The sequence below is a fragment of the Anastrepha obliqua genome, chromosome 3 (genome assembly GCF_027943255.1).
Source record: "Anastrepha obliqua isolate idAnaObli1 chromosome 3, idAnaObli1_1.0, whole genome shotgun sequence".
Taxonomy (NCBI): Eukaryota; Metazoa; Arthropoda; class Insecta; order Diptera; family Tephritidae; genus Anastrepha; species Anastrepha obliqua.
The window spans coordinates 7,804,328-7,824,189 of record NC_072894.1 but is presented as its reverse complement, the minus strand read 5'-3'; the positions used below and the strand labels follow the sequence as shown (position 1 = coordinate 7,824,189).

The window sequence follows — 19,862 nt, the reverse complement described above, 5'->3', positions numbered from 1 at the left end:
CCATTTGCTATCGCTGGTTGGTAAAGGCCATGGCAGTGATATTTAGTGCAACTGCATTAGGGCCAATATACAGAAGTGAACAATCAAGAATTGGGCATAATGAGCTGCTCAGGCGCTCGTACCAAATATTGGTATGTCTTCTTTATTATACAAGGTGCCAAACATAAGCTAAGTGCTTGAGAGGGCAATAGTAAAGACTGAAATAATCAAAAATGTCTTTATTAATATGGCTCCGCAAGCTGGCTCCTTTGGAGATATGGGAAGTTATTATTTGTTTCAGCTTCTTTGTTACTTGAAATTTTTATTACGCTTTCTTTATTACACATATTCTCATCATAATTGGCTGAAGTTTTGTATTAAATTTGAGGAAATGGATACTTTCAAGTTTCTATGGAGAAATTCTCATGAACCGTCAATGAAAGTTCAAAGTGCTTTTCAAGTCTTTTATTAACCATCTGAAATATAATCTCTAATTCAGCAATTAGACAAGCTGAGCTTTTGAACGACTTTTCGACTAAAGACAAAAAATGTATAGATAGACCTTTGTAGGTATCGACCTTTGTAATGAGGAAGATGGTATACTACTCTGAAGTAATGCGAAAGCAACTCCAGAGTGGGTGACGGCACCAAACGAGAGCGATTTTTTCAGTCCCGCTTCGACCGCAGCTTTGATGATGCATTAGACATTTTAAACCCCCTCATCCCTCAAAAAAAAATACAAAATTTGTGGTGCCAGCTCGATGATGCTCCAAGTGGTTTTTCGATTGCCGTTATAGAGCATTTACACTAATCATTTCCACGTAGATGTGTGGGATGAGGTGGACGCGTGCCATGGCCTCCCAGATCGTCTCATTAAACCCTCTGGGTTTGATTTAAAATATTTGAAAATAGGTTTCTATGGTGCCCCTGGTAATAGCTTTGCAGGGATGAAGTTATGAATTCATCAAAAGGGCCAATATATCCGAGCAATTTGGAGCTTTTAGAACGAGTTCAAATATACTTCAGACAAAGTTGTCGTGCCTGTTGGGAAATATAAAAAGGGCGCCTTGAAGATTTTATGCAAATTTGTTTTTATTATTTGTGCATAGTAAACAGGTGATTGAAAATAAATGTTTGAGAGAAGAGCAACTTGTCATATCGCCAAAATCGTTAGTTTGTGGATCCATGTTTGTTAGGACATTTTTCTTTCTTTTAGTCCATTATCTGTCTAGGTACTTAAAATTGTTTTTAAACACCCTGTATACTTTGAACCTTTGCGGCTTAACTTATAAATTATAAGAGGAAAACTGAAGAAGGTTATAAGAAGTCGAATGAAATGACTTTAATTCCTTTGAAACAACAAATTTAACCCATTATAGAGCAGTACAAGTTCCACTCATAAGTTTATCAGATCATCAGGCTTAAGAACTTAAGAAAAAATAATTACAAATTCAAGCTCCTAATCCTTCAAGTCACGAAGATGCTTTATGGGTTATTTTTCACCTGTTAGTCTATTTGGCATATAATTTAAACTCCCTAACCTTGCCATCGACTACCGCTGCTCTAACGGCTAAGATGCAGGTTCATAGAGCCAAGCAAGCAAGTACTAAAAGAAAAACAACAAAATGCATTCAAAAATTCTGTTTTCCAGCTATAAGCGGTGCAGTATAGCTAAGTTTTGGGTTTCTAAAAGCACCAGAACTTGAAAATAATATGTAATTGATGGAATAATGAAAGCAGGGGAAAGTACAGGGTTGGCCATATTAAACTGACCATTGAGTAACCCTATAACTTTTTACTGTAATTTGAAATCTAAGGTTTACGTCAACAAGCCAAAGACACTAGGCGCACTTAAGGCCAATATCCGACGGGAAATAGCCGCCATATCGGCCGAGACGCTGGCCAAAACTATGGAAAACGCCGAAAAACGGGCACATTACGCTATACGAGCTAAGGGCGACCACTTGCGCGATATCATCTTCAAAAAGTGATGTAAACGAATCTCTTTGAACTAAATTAAATGTTTTTCACAATGAAACACAAAAAAATGTTTCTTTTTCCATATTTTTTTAATAATCACATGGGTCAGTTTAATATGGCCAACCCTGTACATATCCAAATACGTGCTAAGGGCGACCACTTGCGCGATATCATATTCAAAAAGTGATGTAAACGAATCTCTTTGAACTAAATTAAATGTTTTTCACAATGAAACACAAAAAAATGTTTCTTTTTCCATATTTTTTTAATAATCACATGGGTCAGTTTAATATGGCCAACCCTGTACTTGTGATAATATTTTCGTAATTTCTTAGCCGCCCGATTTTCTATCGTTATATTTTTCAGAGACATCTGATTGTTCTTACTAATTCAGATAATCGGAATGTAAGCCCTAGTATGGATATCTCCATTCTTAAACTAAAAACTCAAAAATGTTTTCACATTTCGTACTAAAAACTTTTGAACATTTTTTGGAAAATATAAATTTTTTTCGACTTATTTAGTTACACTTCCATATTTTTTATATTAAACTTTAAACCAAATTTTCAATGATTGAAATGGCCGGAAAGCTGTAACTTTACCAATGTTCGATTTTTTTTTTTGTTTTTGGGAAAAATGTAATTCCGGAAACAAATTACTCCTATGCATTCTAATTCTAAGCGAATTACGTAAATAAAAACTTTTTTTTTGTTCTGCCTGTTGTTGTTTATGCGAGGGTTAAAATTATTTGTAGACTAGCTGCAAAATCATATTTTAGGTTAATCCCTGGCGTCTAAGCTAAGCACCACAGATGTTGTAAATCTTACTTCTTTCCGAATATCTGCTCTGGTTTCTAAAGTATAATAAATAACGCACGAAAACTGCCCTGGAGCTATTCCATGCTAAGTGATCCAAGTAGTTTGGTCATTGTCGTAAATTTTGCAAAAAATTACTTTAAAAACAAACTGAAAAAATTGTGGAAAAAAATTTTTAATTGATTCAATGTTGAAAATTATGTTATAAAGTTGTTAAAGTGGTATATCTGCTTTTTTTATTGTTATTGTTTTTTTTAGAATAAAATGTACTTAAAAAATATTTTTTTTAATTTTGTTTTTAAAAAAATTTTCTTTTTTATAATTTTTAACAAAACACATTTTTTTAATTTTAGCTTTTCACGAAGAAAAATTTTATTCAATTCATTTTTTACATAAACCAATCTAAATATTTTATTGTAGAAAAAAAAAAAACAATTCTAATTTTGTGGCTTATTCAATGTTGAAAATTATGTTATAGAGTTTTTAAAGTGATTAATCTCCTTTTTTTAATTTTTTTGGGTTTGTTTCAAATTTAGTTTTTAACAAAACACATTTTTTTAATTATAATTTTTAACATAAAACATTGAAATTTTTTAGAAAAATTAACAAAAACATTTAATGTAAAAACATTTTATTTTCTTTGTAATTTGATTTTTTAGTACAAAAAATACTTAAACAAATGTAAAATTTTTTTTTTATTATATAAAATTTAATAAAAAAATTTAATTTTAAGTTTTAGTAAAAAAAATTTATTTCCTTGAGAAAAATTTAATTTTCTTGAGAAAAAAATAATAAAAACATTTAGTGTAAGAAAATTTTATTTTCTTTATAATTTTATTTCTTAGTATAAAAAATACTTTAAAAAACGTAAACTTTTTTTATTATATAAAATTAAAAAAACATTGTATTTTAATTTTTAGTAAAAAAAATTATTTTCTTGAGAAAAATTTAATTTTCTTGAGAAAAAAATGTATTTCCTGTTGACATTTTTTTTTGATTTTCTGTCTTTTGCTATTTTTGAAAAGCACCGCCCCTTCAGATTTTTTTTTGGGTTTTAATATTTTTCATTAAAGAAATCGAAATTTTTTAGAAAAATTTACGAACAAATTTATTTTAAAATAACATTATTTCCTTTGTAATTTTTTTTTAAATCTAACTTTAATAAAAAAAGTTAAATTTTAATTTTTAGTAAAAAAAATTAAGTTTTCTTGAGACAAATTAAAAAAAAATCGAATATTTTTAGAAAAATTAATAAAAAAGTTTATTTGAAAACAATTTTCTTTTCTTCGTAATTTATATGTTTAGTATAAAACATGCTTCAAACAATTTTCACTTTTTTTATATCTACCTTTTAATAAATCAAACTAATTTCAATTTTTATTTAAAACAATAATTTAATTTTGTTGAGAAAAATTTGATTTTCTTTAGAACAAAACTAATTTTTTTTTTGGGTTAAAAAAAATTGAAATTTGTTTAGAAAATTATTTTTTTTAATTTGTTTCTTTGCAACATATTTCTACGTGTGTTTTTTTTTTCTATTTTAGTTTGGTAGTATAAACCATACATTAAAAAATTTAAGCTTTTTCTAAGTCTCACTTTTATAAAAAAAAATAATTTACTAAAAGCTTCAGAAAAAATTAATTTTTTGTTGAAAATTGTCTTCAAAAAAAATTTATTTTTACTAAAAAATATTTTGCAATTTTTTGTTGTTGTCATTTTTGAAAAGCACCGTCTCCTCAGACTTTTTTGGTTTTTTTTATTTTCTTGATTAAAAAAAAAATCGAATTTTTTTAGAAAAATTAATAAAAAAATTTCTATGAAAAAAATTTTCTTTTCTTTGTAATTTATATGTTTAGTATAAAACATACTTTAAAAAATTGTTTACTTTTTTTAAATCTAACTTTTAATAAAAAAAAACTAATTTAAATTTTTATTAAAAAAATAATTTAATTTGATTTTACTTTTTTGTTTTTTTTTTGGTTTTCTATATTTTTCATTAAAAAAAATTGAAATTTTTTAGAAAGTTTAAAAACAAAAATTATATTTATTTTTTTTAAATGATTCTTTGTCACATATTTCTATATGGCTTTTTTCCTTTTTTAATTTTGTATTATAAAACATACGTTAAAAAAATTTAAGCTTTTTTTAAATCTCACTTTTAATACAAAAAATTTTATTTCCTAAAAAGTTTCAGAAAAATTTTTTGTTGAAAATTGTCTTGAGAAAAATTTAATTTTTAGTAGAGAATATTTTCCAATTTTTTTTTTATTTTTTGAAATTTTTTAGAATAATTAAAAACATATTTATTTTTTTGGAAAAAACTTTATTTTTTTTAAATGGATTCTTTGTAACACATTTCCAGTTTTTTTTTTTTTGCTTTCTTAATTTTTTAGTATAATATACTTTTAAAAAAATTTTAACTTTTTTTTAATTTAAATGTTAATAAAAAAATTAATTTTAATTTTTAATTATATTTAATAAATTTCTTGAGAAAAATTTCCTTTTTTTGTTAAAATTTAAATTAAATTAAAAATTTTTAAATGTTTTACTAAAAATTTAAATAATTTTTTTTTTTATGAAAAGTTAGATTTAAAAAAAGTTGAAATATGTCTTATACTAATTCTTTGAATTACAAAGAAATTACAATTTTTAAATTGAAAAATTAAATTTTTTTTTTGTTTTCTCTTGTTTGTATGCCATTTTTAAAAAGTACCGCCCCCTTGGATTCTTTTTTATATATATATTTCATTAATAGCTCAGCCTAAGTCGGCAATCCCTGAAAGTTTCATAGTGAGATTGTCATACCTTTTGGAGTTATATTCAAATACGTACAGCGAACCAATAACGCTTCGGTCAAGTTTCAGCCGGGCGTAGCGTGCGTATTCAAACGTTCGCTCAAGCAGTATTTTGCTCAAACAGCACATGGCCGTTTCGTAACGCTTAGTGCATTTGAGTGTTAATTATTACATGTAACGTCTGTATGTATGTACATAATTTATGGGTATTTTTATTGATTCAAAATGATGAATACAACGAATTATTGTTTGTATATAAATCTGTCGGAAGTTTCAAGTTCAAGCTGACAAACTGGTATAAGAGAACTAAACAAAAGATAGCCACGCATTACATGCACACACACTGGCACACAAGCGCATATGCTGATATGTATGCTTTACAATTTTCCATTCATGTCTACTTTATATAATTAAAATAAAATATGTTAACTAATTCAAATAATTCGAATTTGGTTTATATCCGAAACCAGCCAATAAAAGCAAAGCAGCGAAAATATAACAATTATGGTAAAAGACAAAAAAAAAAACAAAATATGCAAATACCCAAAGAACTTAAAATAGTTCTAAGAACTTAAGAGCAATCAAAATGTTGTTATGAATATAGCAGCAAAGAATGGATAAAATTGTCGCCTAGTTATGAGGGGGTTTCTCGAAGGCAAACAAGTTGTTGCTGGAATATATTAAGCATTGATTAATTTTGTTTTTCTTTATTTATTTATCATCATTGTAGCATAAGCTTTAAATTGGATTTTTTTACACCACCAGCAATTTTTTTTTTCTGATGGCTGTGATAGCTTTGAGCTCTTAACATTCCGATGTTAATTAAGTAATTTTCGTTTAGGCGGGCAGGCATCAATATGTGAGTATACGTGTGAGTTAAAAAATCGGAAGAGAATTTACTTTTTATCTTGAACTATCAAATCGAAGCGATGAGGACGAGCAAGAGGAGCAAACGTTAAGCAGTCACTTCCTTTGCAATTGTCCAGCCTTAGCTGAAATCAGAGCAGGTCGTATAGGTAAATATTTTTTCTATTCTCTTACGGAACCATCTGGCGTGGGGATTGGACCAGTACTGCGCTTCATAAGAGCAAAAAAATAGTTCCACGAAGAAAACTAAATGGAGTTCACGTGTCGCACAGTGATATTACAACGGAGCTGTAACGTCTAAGTGAGTTGGTCGTACAGACCGACTACTATCCACCCTTTAGACGGCAACCGAGCGATGCTTGAATTACAGTTGTATTAGCTGCCCTATGATGCTGTTGAAGTTCTTCAGATGGCTAACAGCAAGGCGTACATAGCAATTAAGTGAAAGCCAAGAAACCTAAATCTTAACTTCATCCACTAACAGACGGAGGCTGACAACGGTAGTCGTATTTATCACAAGATTCCAGCCCAGAAAGATACGTCACCTTCTAGACAGCAAACAACATACGTCTAAAACAGCAATAAGCTCCCTATATCGAAAAACTGAAATCGCCATAGACAGGCCATACCATCTCATAGTGTTACACCCAACAAGTCAATGCGCACGATCACATTTAACGATCCCTGTGTACCACCTTCAAAAAAAATTTAATTTCTGTGAGCTCGCAAAAACCAAAAACCTCTGGTTTTTTTCGTTTTCGCATAGCGCATCTACTCAGATAACAGCATCACGTTTCGATCGGCTACAACTACCAGCAGTTAAGAAATGTGGAGAGGCACATTATTACAAGGAAGAAGAGATAGGCTGGGGCTGCAAAGAGCCTAAGATACTTACTTTCGGATACTTACTTAAGATACTTTATGAAAATATTCGCCAGCTAGCAGAAGCTTTTAAGACTAGTACGATTTTCTGTAAGAATAAAGACTGAGGCATGATGACTAATGTCCAAAGCATGTTTAGGTCATCAATCGGAGACTTTGCAAAGCAGTTCCGTTGAGGGGCAACACAGCTGGCGAAGTCGAGTTTGAAAATTGAATGGCGGGAGATTCGAATCACCTTAAGCGTTCTGTTTCTATCGTATTGAGGCTATAGTGTTTTCGAAATAGCACACGATGAGAGAGACCTCCATCTGTCTTGCGCTTTTTTTAGAAAGAAATCGTGTAGTTTCCCTTTAACAACGGTCAAGGGGACACCGATGTCTGAGAAGGGGACAACTGAAACCGGTTCTGTCGACCCCTTCCTGGCAAGCTCATCGGCAATTTCACTTCCCTCTATATTCCTGTGCCCAGGAACCCAGATAAGGGAAATGTTTTCTGCACGTTCGAGACGTTTGAGTTCCTCCTTACCGGAGTTGACGAGAAAAAATATTAATGTCTCCCCCCAACAGCGATCCCTAAGCATTTGCATGTTTGCAGGATCGCGAAGACCTCTGCTTGAAAAACGTTGTTCCTTTCCGGCAGTTTAAAAGGGACTGAAATGCTGGCTGATTTAGAGAAAACCCCGCCCCCACTCCAGACTCCATTTTGGATTCATCAGTGAAAGCAGAGATTTCATATCCATGCCGAATCTCCCCTCTTTCCTCTCTTGCCTGCTCGGAAAGATAGCCTTAGCAAAACCCTCAAAGCCCAGCTTGCGGATGGAGAGATCAGTGCGAAGTACAGAGAAAGAAGGACAGATCTGTTTCAATATTCTGCAGTAAATGGCCTCCAGAGGCCATCTCCTTCCACCTAACAGCTCCCTGAGCAGCAATGGATTTAACTTGCAGATCCACGGGAAGTAAGTGCAGAATGACGTTGAGGGCAGCAGTGGGACATGTTCTACAAGTATTCCTGCAGCGTATTTCAGGATGAAGTTCTAGTTATAAAAAAACGTGACTACCTTTAGAGAAATACCTATATGTTTATTATGCTAGCCAAGTGGCAATGAAATCTCTTAGTGGCAATTAAATCCCTCTAATTCCATCATTCTCCTCAAATGCCGGGCATCTCTTACCGAGAGGGCACCATCAGTGGCCTCCTCTCAACTTACAAGCTTCGTGGTCCAAGTAGCATTGCCACTTCAGCCAACACGAAATGGAACGTTAATCTGACATGTAACGCAACAGAATGGGATGTCCGGCGCTCAAAGTCGCTACTCAATCAGTCAAGGAAACACGTCTCTATTGTTGCGGTATATTATTACTATTATTACTCACATGTTCCAAAGTACAAACAAAATTGTAACTAGAAACTTAGTCTATCTGCTTAAGATTTTCACAAAGCACGTTCTTTTGTAAGATATTTTAATTCGCTAAATAATTTGCTGTTCTCCCTATTAACCCAGCTCCACCAAGTCAATTTAGGCCGACTTCTATTTCTGGCGCCTTGAGGTTTCCACTGAAAAGCTGAGTGAGCTATTTCGTCTGGATTCTTTCTCAGTGTGTGTCCGATCCATTTGTATTTTCTGTGCACGATCTCTTTTTCTATCGGCATTTGTTTAGTCAATTGCCATGGTCGTTGGTTAGAGATAGTTCACGGCCACCAGATACCGATAGTACGACGAAAATATCTACTTACAAATGGCAACAGTTTTCTAGTACCAGGCTCCACTGCCATAGATTACGTAGGTATCAAATTCAAATTAGGCAGGTATCTCAAACTAGTTGCTTGGATCACAGTCCTGTCTGCTAGGTCGACATGCTCATAGATTGAATGGAGCTCACTTGGACTTGGACTATAGCAGAAGCTGCAAGAAAGAGAGTCTGTCAGACACCTTTTTTGTCACTTCCCTACTTTTGCTTTAGGAATATAATTGTCAGCCAGATCAATGGGTTTGCACTCTAAACAAAGTGATTTAACGAGGAGTGGCAGCTAAACTGCTACTGTAGTATCACAACGGATCAGTAAAGGTCCAATGGAGTTGGTTTAAAGACCGACTGCCACTTCTACCTAACTAGCGCTGCGACCTGACTGATCTATTGTGCCCCCTTCATGAATTCAGTGTATTTCTCTGAACCCAGTCGCCAAGCTATATCTGTTTTCAATTGTCACTGATTATCCGGTAAGTAATGAAAAACGAAAATGCCTCATTAATAGCTTAAGTACCGCATTTTTTACGATGTTCATTCAAGTACTAATCAACTGATGCAGTTTCATTGTTAACCTACTTTAAATCAAAAGCAGCAACACTTCTACCGTCCCATTTACTGTTTGAGTCTGGTGAAGGTTATGGGATTTGCAAGTATTCCTGCAACAAGATGGTTTGAGTGCGATTGTAGTAGCGTGTTGTGTAATGTGGCATATTTTCTCATGGGTACTTTGAGATCACGGTAAATTTGGGCATTTTTGATATAATAAAAAGCGTTTGAGATCATTCTGATCACTTCGACTGGAATCTTTTATATATTTCGATGCTGCAGTGGCCCAGAGTTGGATTCCATTTGTCCATATCGGTTTCAAAATAGCAGAGTAAAGTGAGAACTTACTTTCGAGAGAAACCTGGGAATTCCGATGTAGTAACCAAATTAGGTTTCTAAGTTTTATTCCTAGGTTCCTTTATTCCTTGGTTAAAATATGGGTTTCACGTGTGAGTTTGCTATCAAGATGCATTCCGAGATATTTTGTGACGTTAGTGTGGGGGATGATTATATTATTGGGCTTAAGAGGTGGGCGAGATTTTCGATTTAGAGTAAAAATGGCTTGAGAAGATTTTGTTTCGTTTGGCTCTTTCAACCAATGAGTTATTTTATCAAGCCCTTTCTGGAGTTTTTGGGTGGCTACATGGAGGCGGGGGTCAACAGTGGATACGGCAGTGTCCTTCACGACGTTCCGACTATTGTTTCTTCAGAAGCTGTTAGATCGTTTGGGTATAGCAAGTAGAGGATGGGGCCCAAATACGGCCTTGCGGTACACCAGCTGAGCTTTCACTTAGTTCAGACTGTTCTTCGCCTTGTTTGATAAAGAAATATCGATTTTCCATGTAGACTTAATAAATATGTAATAGTTTATTGGTAGACTGTCTTTTATTTTCTAAAGTAAGTAATTATGCCAAACGCGGCTTACTTGAGATATATCGAGAAAGGCCGTTGTGAAATATATTTTTTTTTTGTGTTCAAATGCTTTGTGAATACTATTAACGAATCTGTGTAACTGTTCGATGGTACTGTGTTTTTTTTTTCTTGAAACCAAATTGGTGATTTGAGATTATATTTCGTTCTTCAATTAAAGGCATCATTCTTTTGAGGAAATGGAGTTCCCTTACTTTAAAGGCTATAGAAAATAGGCTGCTATGATTCGACTTGTTCAGCACTTTTTGCTTGTTTGAGGATCATTTTTACCTGAGCTGCTTTCCATTGAGTTGAACAAAACCAGATAATGTAATAGAATTGTAAATGCACGTAGGGAAAGTTAGCGCTTCTTCTAGGATTTGTTTTAGTACTGCTCCTGTTATGAGATCATATCCAGGGGCCTTCTTATTTTAAATTTTTCTAGCACTTCTTGAACTTAATTTTTTGAGAATTGTTTTATGGGTAGGTCCATATGGTGCTCGTGTTCTAGGGCATCTTTTACTTTTTGAGCAGTGCTTGGAGAGGCTTCGATTTCGCTGAGGCAGAACACTTGGGCTAAGTTGCGAGCAAATGTGTTTGCCTTGTACTTTAAACCTAAATTTTTACTCGCTTTATTGTCCGCATGGACTGGCGCACATACGCTGGCATAGCCAAATCCATGCATCTAATACTTCTAAGCATTCCTTCAAGATGTTTGAAGCAACCATTAAATGAACAAATTTACTATACCCAACAATTAGTACTGTACTGTACTGGGAACAGGTATAAATATTAAGGCTAAATGAAAGGTAAAAAAAATTAAAACCTCAAAAGAACAACAGTTATCAAAAATGAAAATATAAAAATAAAAAGCAGTCAAGTAAAAGCAACGCCCTAAACAACTATGATGTTCCAAAGCAACCATAGATATATCTACCACAACATCTGCTACATAAAGGAAGCTGGAAACAAGCAAAATGTAAACACTCAAGTACAAGCGTAATCAAAATATATTAACGTAAAACAAAAAATTGCCATTTAATTATTGAGATAGCCAATATGATAAGCAACTACACCAACAAACGGAACAGCAAACAATAGCAAACAAACGAAAACCCAACACTAATGACCTAATCTGCATAAAAATTTATTGGACAAAGCCAAAAGCGTACGCGCAGGTAGCCGGTTGCTTGCAGCCGAAATCGGCAGAAAACTATTAGCAAAGACGCCGTTTAAACGCAACTCAGTCGCAGTGTTGCCCTTGCGTGTCGACGCTTTGGACAGATGTTGATTTTGGCGTCTTGAATTTTTATTGTTAATTCGAATATTTTTTGCTGCTGCGCATAAATATTATTAAAGGCATAGTTGCTCCTATGCTAGCGGCCAATTTGTTTGCTTCTTGATATATAATTTGTATGAATGTGCGGCTAATCTTTGAGGCTGACGTTGTAGGCTTCGTTGGTCACGCCATCGATTAGTCAACTAGAAGATATTAATTAATTTAACTTGGGAAGGGGCGAATGCGAGAGGTGTAATCAAAAAAACATAATAAAACAACTCAACAAAATTATAGTAAATATAAAATAAGAAAAAAAATGTGAATCCACAAAGGTAAAAAAATCATTAAAAATAGAAATAGAAATAATAAAAATTGTATGTAGTATTTTCAGTCAACCAATTGCATATTGATAGCATAACGGCCATCAGCGAAAATTAACTTGTTGAACGCTTCCATAGTACGCGAGACCACAAACTTGTACCTGCATGTAAGTGTGTGTGTTTGAAGAATTATTCATTTTATATGAAGGGTTCTTCAATAAGCGCATTTTATGTTTTTAAACAAGTAAAAATTATCAAGGTTCGAGTGGAACTGCACTTTATGACATTAACTCGTTAAGAAGACAAATTATACTTATTTGTATAATTATCAATAAGAGCTGCATTCCGCTTCAATCTGTGATTAATAGAGTGCTACAAAAAATAAAGAAGTAGAAATAAATGCAAAGAGACTTTGATTTTCTTATAGGTCTTGTCGAGTAAAACAAAAATCGATACATGAAATTTGCCTAACATTCCAAAAATCTTAACTCACAGCTAAAAAAAATCGCGGTTTCGCGCCTGAATTAGTAGACAATGTATATATATATATTAAGGCGGGTCGATTTAAACAATTCTCATTGCTCTGTGAAAATCGTATTCTAGGGATCAAAATAAGAAACTTTGCCGAAGGAACCATACCTCTAAAACGAATTCTGATGTCCCCCAATTTGGGTCGAACGAAAATTCTCACTTTGCCCCTTTAAAGAGTGCTCCAATCGAGTCCAAATGTATGAGCGACAATGGGCGATTTTTTTGCCTCCCCACAAATCGACCCGGCCTAATATATATATATATATATATATACAGTACAACTCCTCCTAACGGAGATCTCTATTAAATGGACAACTCTCTTGGGCGGACCCATTTCCAATACCAAGTTTAAGCATAAATTTCGGGAGGCTTTGCTCGCTCTTAAGCGGACACTCTCTTGACCGGATGCGAACAGTTAAGTTTCATAAAATCGGCACAAAAACCTCTATCGAGCAGGCACAATAATATAAATAAACCAGCTACGTGATCTTTGGTCGAATTTAACAAAACGCGCCAGTCGTTTCTTAAACGAATCCAGGTCTTCCTCTTCGTATGCCACCACCAGCTGGTACCGCATCGAATACTTTCAGAGCCGGAGACCTAGCGAACGAAGTCACTGGATCTTTATTCGCTGCGCTATGTCTATGTCGTTGTAAAGCTCATACAGCTCATCGTTCCAGTGTCTGCGATATTCGCCACTGCCAACGTGCAAAGGTCCAAAAATCTTATGCAGAATCTTTCTCTCAAATACTCCAAGCGTCGCTTCATCGGATGTTGTCATCGTCCAAGCTTCTGCGCCATACGTTAGGACGGGCATGATGAGAGTCTTGGAGAGTGTTAATTTTGTTCCTCGAGAGAGGAATTTACTACTCAATTGGATACTTAGTCCAAAGTAGCATTTATTGGCAAGAGAGATTCTACGTTGGATTTCAAGGCTGACATTGTTATAGGTGTTAATATACGAAGTCCTTTACAACCTCAAAATTATAACTGTCAACAGTGACGTGGATGCCGATACGCGAGTGCGCCGACTGTTTGTTTGATGACAGGAGGTACTTCGTTTCGTCCTCGTTCACCACTAGTCCCATTCGCTTTGCCTCTTTATCCAGTTTGGAGAAGGCAGAACTAACAGCGCGGTTGTTAAGGCCGATGATGTCAATATCATCGGCATACGCCAGCAATTGTACGCTCTTATAAAAAATTGTGCCTGAGCGATTAAGTTCTGCGGCTCGTACGATCCTCTCCAACATCAGGTTAAAGAAGTCACACGACAGCGAGTCACCCTGTCATATAGGTAACTCTAAAGCCACATTGATAATATACAATCAGTTGGCCTCAACCCTTCACACAATATGCTCGTTAAGACCTTACAGGCGATATTTAGAAAAATAATCTCGCGATAATTGGCACAGATTACAGGATCACCCTTCTAATAAATTGGGCAGAGCACAATTTAATTCCAACCTGCAGACGTGCTTTCATTCGAACATTTTTGGTATAGGAGTTGATGCATGCACCTTACCAACTCCTCGCTGCCGTGTTTGAATAGCTCAGCCGGCAGTCCGTCAGCGGCTTTGTTGTTCTTTAGCCGCGTTATCGCATTCTAACCTCGTCATGGTCGGGTAGCGGAACGACAGTTCCGTCGTCAACGATTAGGGTATTGGGATCTTCACATTATCTGTGAATGCGTAACTGTCACTTTTTAACAAGTTCGGGAAGTGTTCCCTCCGTAATTTAACTATGATCTGGATGTCAGTCACTAAATCGCCATCTTACTGGAAAATGCCCCGGTCTTCAAACCTTTTGTAAGCCGACGAACTTTCGGACGTACTATCTACTGGCCAACATCTCAAGCTCTTCGCACTTATGGGTTTTGGCCTAACGTTTCTTTTTCTGGTAATACGTCTCTCTTCCTTTTTTGCTTCCGACGGCGATTCCATATGGCTCGCGTTACGGATTTATGCAACACGCTCGCCCACCGGAGTGAATTGGAGTAATTGGAGGTGAAGTCTTTCTCCCACAACAAATCAAATACCGCATTTGCGCTTCTTTACATGCCAGCTGTAGTAGATGTCACAAGATCCAATGCTTTACTTGCCTTGCCCCGTCCATCGCATCTCTTGAATGCAGTGATGTCAGGCTTTGCTCTTACGAGGACACAAACCAGTCGGGCAGAGGCACCTTTCGCCATTAAGGGACCGGACATTCCACGTGCATACCTTCAAATCGTAATTCTTAGTTCGTTCGCAGTGATCATCATCAGTGTGGGAAGTTCTCAACCAAGGCTTTGTTTTTGTTTTCATTGGGGGGCATTTTTACGCGGCGGGCTCCAAACCCAGCGCACTGCCAAATATCCTAGTTTCACCTTCTCACAGAGGATACATCACTAAATCCAAAACAAGCGAAGAGAACTATATATAAGAGAGTCGACTTTAGGTAGTACAAGAATCAGTTTTTCTAAGGAAGCAACATGTCTCAGTGCGTTGCCTACCAGAAGATGTTAACAACGTGGGTTTTAAGACACAAAGGTCGGTATGCCACAGTCTTTCAAATAGAGATCTATGGTATAGAAATTTGTGGTGCATAATTCCTTTGAAGAGATACAAATTGAAAACGTATTTGCACTTTGTCCGACAGCCAAGTATCGTTAAGTACACAGCGGTCTCGCATATTGCAGCTAAGCTCGTTTGATGCGCTTCACTGTCCTCAATATCCTGGTAGTAAGGAACATCTTTTTGACGGGAACGAACAAGCGGACTGTCTAGCGAAATTTTCGCACTTACCAAAGGGCAGCTTCAACGACTTGGAAGGCCCGGAATTCATACGATACTGGATGGAGAATCCAAAACAGAGACAGGCAAAATTCTCTATACGTTCTTTCAGAAGCTATAACTGTCAATGTATAGTATATGAGTTTGTTTCATTCCAAATATTAACAGACAGCCCAAATTAAATTTTACTAAAATGCGTCCGGATTGAATTTTGCATTCCTTACCTGTTTGATCTAAGCTTCTACGCATCTATGATGGATGATGAGACGAAATGGTGATCGATGATAGCGCTATCGATAATTTCATACTTTTTATTATTTTAAAAATTTGTCTGTATGTAATTCTATACTACCAATTTTTCGTAATCACCGTTGAATACTCGGCTCTTGACAATCACAAAACTGGTTATGATCACCACATCGATGATTATAGAACTACGGTACATGACAGGGTAGAACATAAAGAGCCAACAAAGAGCAAAACAACATTTAATTTAAGCACAAAAAATAGAAATACAAATTTCCTTCCTATTATCGCAGATTATTTAGAATCATCTTTATAGGCTAATTTAGCGTAGATGTTTTATCTGCCTGCTTTCCGCCTCTTTTGTGAAGTTAGAACGAAATAAAAGGTAGACAAAAGCAATGATTTTGCCAAATATGAAATGCTACTTCCGCATTTTATGCCAAAACCGTTTAGTGGCGCTGAAAAAAATTGCACGACCAAAATGTTTCGAGTTATACTCGCAGTATAAATAAGCGCGGGCGAATCTACATGGATATAATCAAACCGTTACTTTGGTGGTGTAAACATATTGGGAAGTTTGCTGAGATGGTAGGTTTAGATGAATTGTAACAAAAATATGATTAAAAATTTTTTTAAAAACTTAAAAAAAAAAAATTTGTGTATGATAATAATTTTAAATGGAAAGAATTTTAATAAAAAATAAGAAAACAAAAAGAATTTTGAAAAAAAAAAATATTTTACTCACGCATAAATTTAATCACTAAAACTTACTGGTTTCCCAAGAAAAATTACTTTTTCAATCAAGTGTTAGCTTTTTACTGAACAGATACTATAAAAATTTAAAAATTTTTTTAAATTCTATTGAAAACAAGTTATTTAAATAGTACAAAATGTAATGATCTTCTCTCTCTGATGCATCCCACAGAAACTTTTCATTGCCACATGTTTGGCTCTGCTGGCTTGTGCCGCTGCTGACGTCTCCCACCTGGGCGGTGGCTACAATTATCCTGCTCCGATACATATAGATGTGCGTTCGCAACCAATTGTACCACAAAACAGCTACGTCCCACCACCACCACCAGCGCCAGCCCCATCCCAGGGTTACAGCTATCCAGCTCCAGTGCATGAGGCAGTGAAATCACAACCAATCGCACCACAAAACAGCTACGTTCCACCTCCACCACCACCACCACCAGCGCCAGCACCGTCCCAGGGTTACAGCTATCCAGCTCCAGTGCATGAGGCAGTGAAATCACAACCAATCGCACCACAAAACAGCTACGTTCCACCTCCACCAGCGCCAGCACCGTCCCAGGGTTACAGCTATCCCGCTCCGGTTCACGAGGCTGTGAAATCGCAACCAATCGCACCACAAAACAGCTACGTTCCACCTCCGCCACCACCGCCACCAGCGCCAGCACCATCCCAGGGCTACAGCTATCCAGCTCCAGTTCATGAGGCTGTGAAATCGCAACCAATTGTACCACAAAACATCTACATTCCACCAGCGCCAGCACCATCTCAGGGCTATAGCTATCCAGCTCCAGTACACCACGAAATTAAATCGGAACCTATTGTCCCACAAAACACGTACATTCCACCTTCAGCTTCACTCCATCAGGATGGCTACCATTATAAAACCGCTCGTCGAGTTGTTTACAGACGCCGTTTCCGAATTTGAAATGTTCAGATCTTCTGTGAATGTTGTTGACTGATTTTGTTTTGAAAATCCCACTAAAACTTAATAAATTTTGTTTAAGCTTGAACACTGCCTGTATGTTTTCTTCTTAGAGTGGATCTCGGGAACGACCACTTGCACAGTCGCTTCTGCGACTCTTTAGATTTAACTCTAAAAGGAAAGGCGACCACCACATAGCTACACCTTTTTTGGAGACAAGTATACATAGACTTATCCTTACGAAGTATAATGGATTTCGCCTACAGAGCTGATCCTTAATCTACTTGACATCCTCACAATCCAATTTCCAGCGAGAAGGAGAGAGAGAGTCAAGTGAATATAGATGAGCTGTCATAAACTATGGCGTGATCTTTCCAACGCAGAGGAGGCCTTCCTCTTCCCATGCTACCACCAGCTGGTACCGCATCGAATACTTTCAAAGCCCGAGCGTTTGTATCCAATCGGACATGATCCAGCCAGCGTAGCTGTTGGCTATGTTTATGTTGCGTTAAGCTCATCGTTCCATCTCCTGTGATATTCGCCATCAACAACGTACAAAGTTCCAAAAATCTTCCGTAGAATTTTCTCTCAAACACTCCAAGCGACGCTTCATCGGACATTGTCATCGCCCAAGCTTCTTCAAAGTGATTAAGGCATTGATTGACATTTGGAGGTTTGGCAAAATGAAGATGTCTTAAAAATATCAATCTCAACAAAAGACCAAATAATCAGCCATCCAATCGTAGAAGATGATAGGTTAATGTTTATTGGGTAATACAACCCTCAAGGATAACAAAATCTCTTATAATTTTCTCAGTAAAAGCAAACTGGTAACTTTCCTATTTATTTATACCATATTTAAGCCCGTCATTCCTTCCTCGTAAATCAGATTGTTAGAGTTAAGATATCTAAGCTAATTCAATAAATCTTCCAATTGTTTTTACGGCATCAAAATAAGATTTGTTCTAAGGTCCCAATCTAATCCCAGACAAGGCTGAGGTGTCTGCAGGTGCACCTTGTATAGGTTCAACGAGAACTCGAATTCTCAGAAAACTAAAGTTGTGTAAAGCAAAGAAGCTCTAACATTGAAATTGCTTTTACTGGATAGAATAATAAAAGCTGAGAAACTTTAAGTTCAAACAATTAAAAGTTAAAATTTCAGTGTTTATATTTTTAACAAGTGGTATTTTTTTATAATATCAGATATATTTCTTTAACAGGAATCACTTCATAAATTAAATCGCTTAGGTACGGAATCTAAAACGCCGCGCAACCTTATAATGGTAACCATCTTCTTCGAGAGTAGCAGATGGCTCTGGAGCAGGAGCTGGTTCAGGGGCTGGTGCTGGTGGAATGTAGATGTTTTGCGGTGCTGGTGGCGGTGGTGGTGGGCGAGGAGCGATTGGTCGCGCTGGAGCTGGCGGTGCAGGTGGTGCTGGTGGTGGTGGTGGTGCTGGTGGTGGTGATGGTGGGGGAGAGTGAGGAGCTGGTGCTGCTGGTGGGAGGTAATTGTTATGTGGCGCTGGTGGTGGTGGTGGTGGTGGTGGAGATGGCGGGGGAGCCGGTCTCACTGGAGCTGGTGGTGGTGGAGGTGGTGGGGGAGGATGAACTGGGCTCACGGGAGCTGGTGGGGCTGGTGGAAGGTAATTGTTCTTTGGCGCTGGTGGTGGAGGTGGTGGTGGTGGAGGCTGAACTGGTCTCACTGGAGCCGGTGGTGGTGGTGGTGGTGGTGGAGGATGCACCGGTCTCACGGGAGCTGGTGGTGGGGGAGGATGAACTGGTCTCACTGGAGCCGGTGGTGCCGGTGGAAGGTAGTTTTTATGTGGCGCTGGTGGCGCTGGTGCTGGTGGAGGTGGTGGAGGTGGTTTATGAACTGGCCTCACTGGAGCTGGTGGTGGTGGTGGTGGAGGTGGAGGATGAACCGGTCCCACTGGAGCTGGTGGTGGTGGTGGGGGTGGATGAACTGGTCTCACTGGAGCCGGTGGGGCCGGTGGAAGGTAATTGTTATGTGGCGCTGGTGGTGGTGGTGGAGGTGCTGGATGAACTGGTCTCACTGGAGCTGGTGGTGGTGGAGGTGGGGGTGGAGGCGCGATTGGTCGCACTGGAGCTGGGGGTGCAGGTGGTGCTGGTGGAATGTAATTGTTATTTGGCGCTGGTGGTTCGGGAGCTGGTGGTGGCGGCGGATTGAAGCTATCGTGTGGTTCTATCGGCTCAGGTTGAGCGGGAACAGGATAATCGTAGCCATTGTGCAGATGTGAAACATCAGCGGCAGCAAAAGCAAATAACGCGAAAAAAATGGCAACAGAAAATTTCTGGAAAATATCAAAACACAAATCTTATTAATTCCTTGTTTATAAAACTTCACTTAAATCTCAACTGAAAATTTACACACCATTTTCATGGAAGCTTTTCGAACTCTTAGCGCCTCAACGGCACAAGTTTGATACTGCTCCCAAAGCAGATGAACGCTCTATTTATATGTTCGAACAAGTTTAAACTGGAACTGATGATGCGAT

The 19,862-nt window shown here is 36.8% G+C and overlaps 2 protein-coding genes across 2 annotated transcripts; one reads left to right on the top strand and one right to left on the bottom strand.

Annotated features, from left to right (window-relative positions):
- The first annotated feature begins 15,693 nt into the window (after positions 1-15,693).
- On the top strand, positions 15,694-17,349 carry LOC129240574 (uncharacterized). The gene is made up of 3 exons (XM_054876474.1): positions 15,694-15,861; positions 16,594-17,039; positions 17,247-17,349. Exons 1-3 carry the CDS (start codon positions 15,694-15,696, stop codon positions 17,347-17,349), a joined length of 717 nt encoding a protein of 238 aa, XP_054732449.1.
- Positions 17,350-18,590: 1,241 nt separating this feature from the next.
- Positions 18,591-19,747, bottom strand: LOC129240573 (uncharacterized). The gene is made up of 3 exons (XM_054876473.1): positions 19,739-19,747; positions 19,278-19,658; positions 18,591-19,034 (listed from the first exon to the last, which is right to left on the bottom strand). Exons 1-3 carry the CDS (start codon positions 19,745-19,747, stop codon positions 18,591-18,593), a joined length of 834 nt encoding a protein of 277 aa, XP_054732448.1.
- Positions 19,748-19,862: the final 115 nt, after the last annotated feature.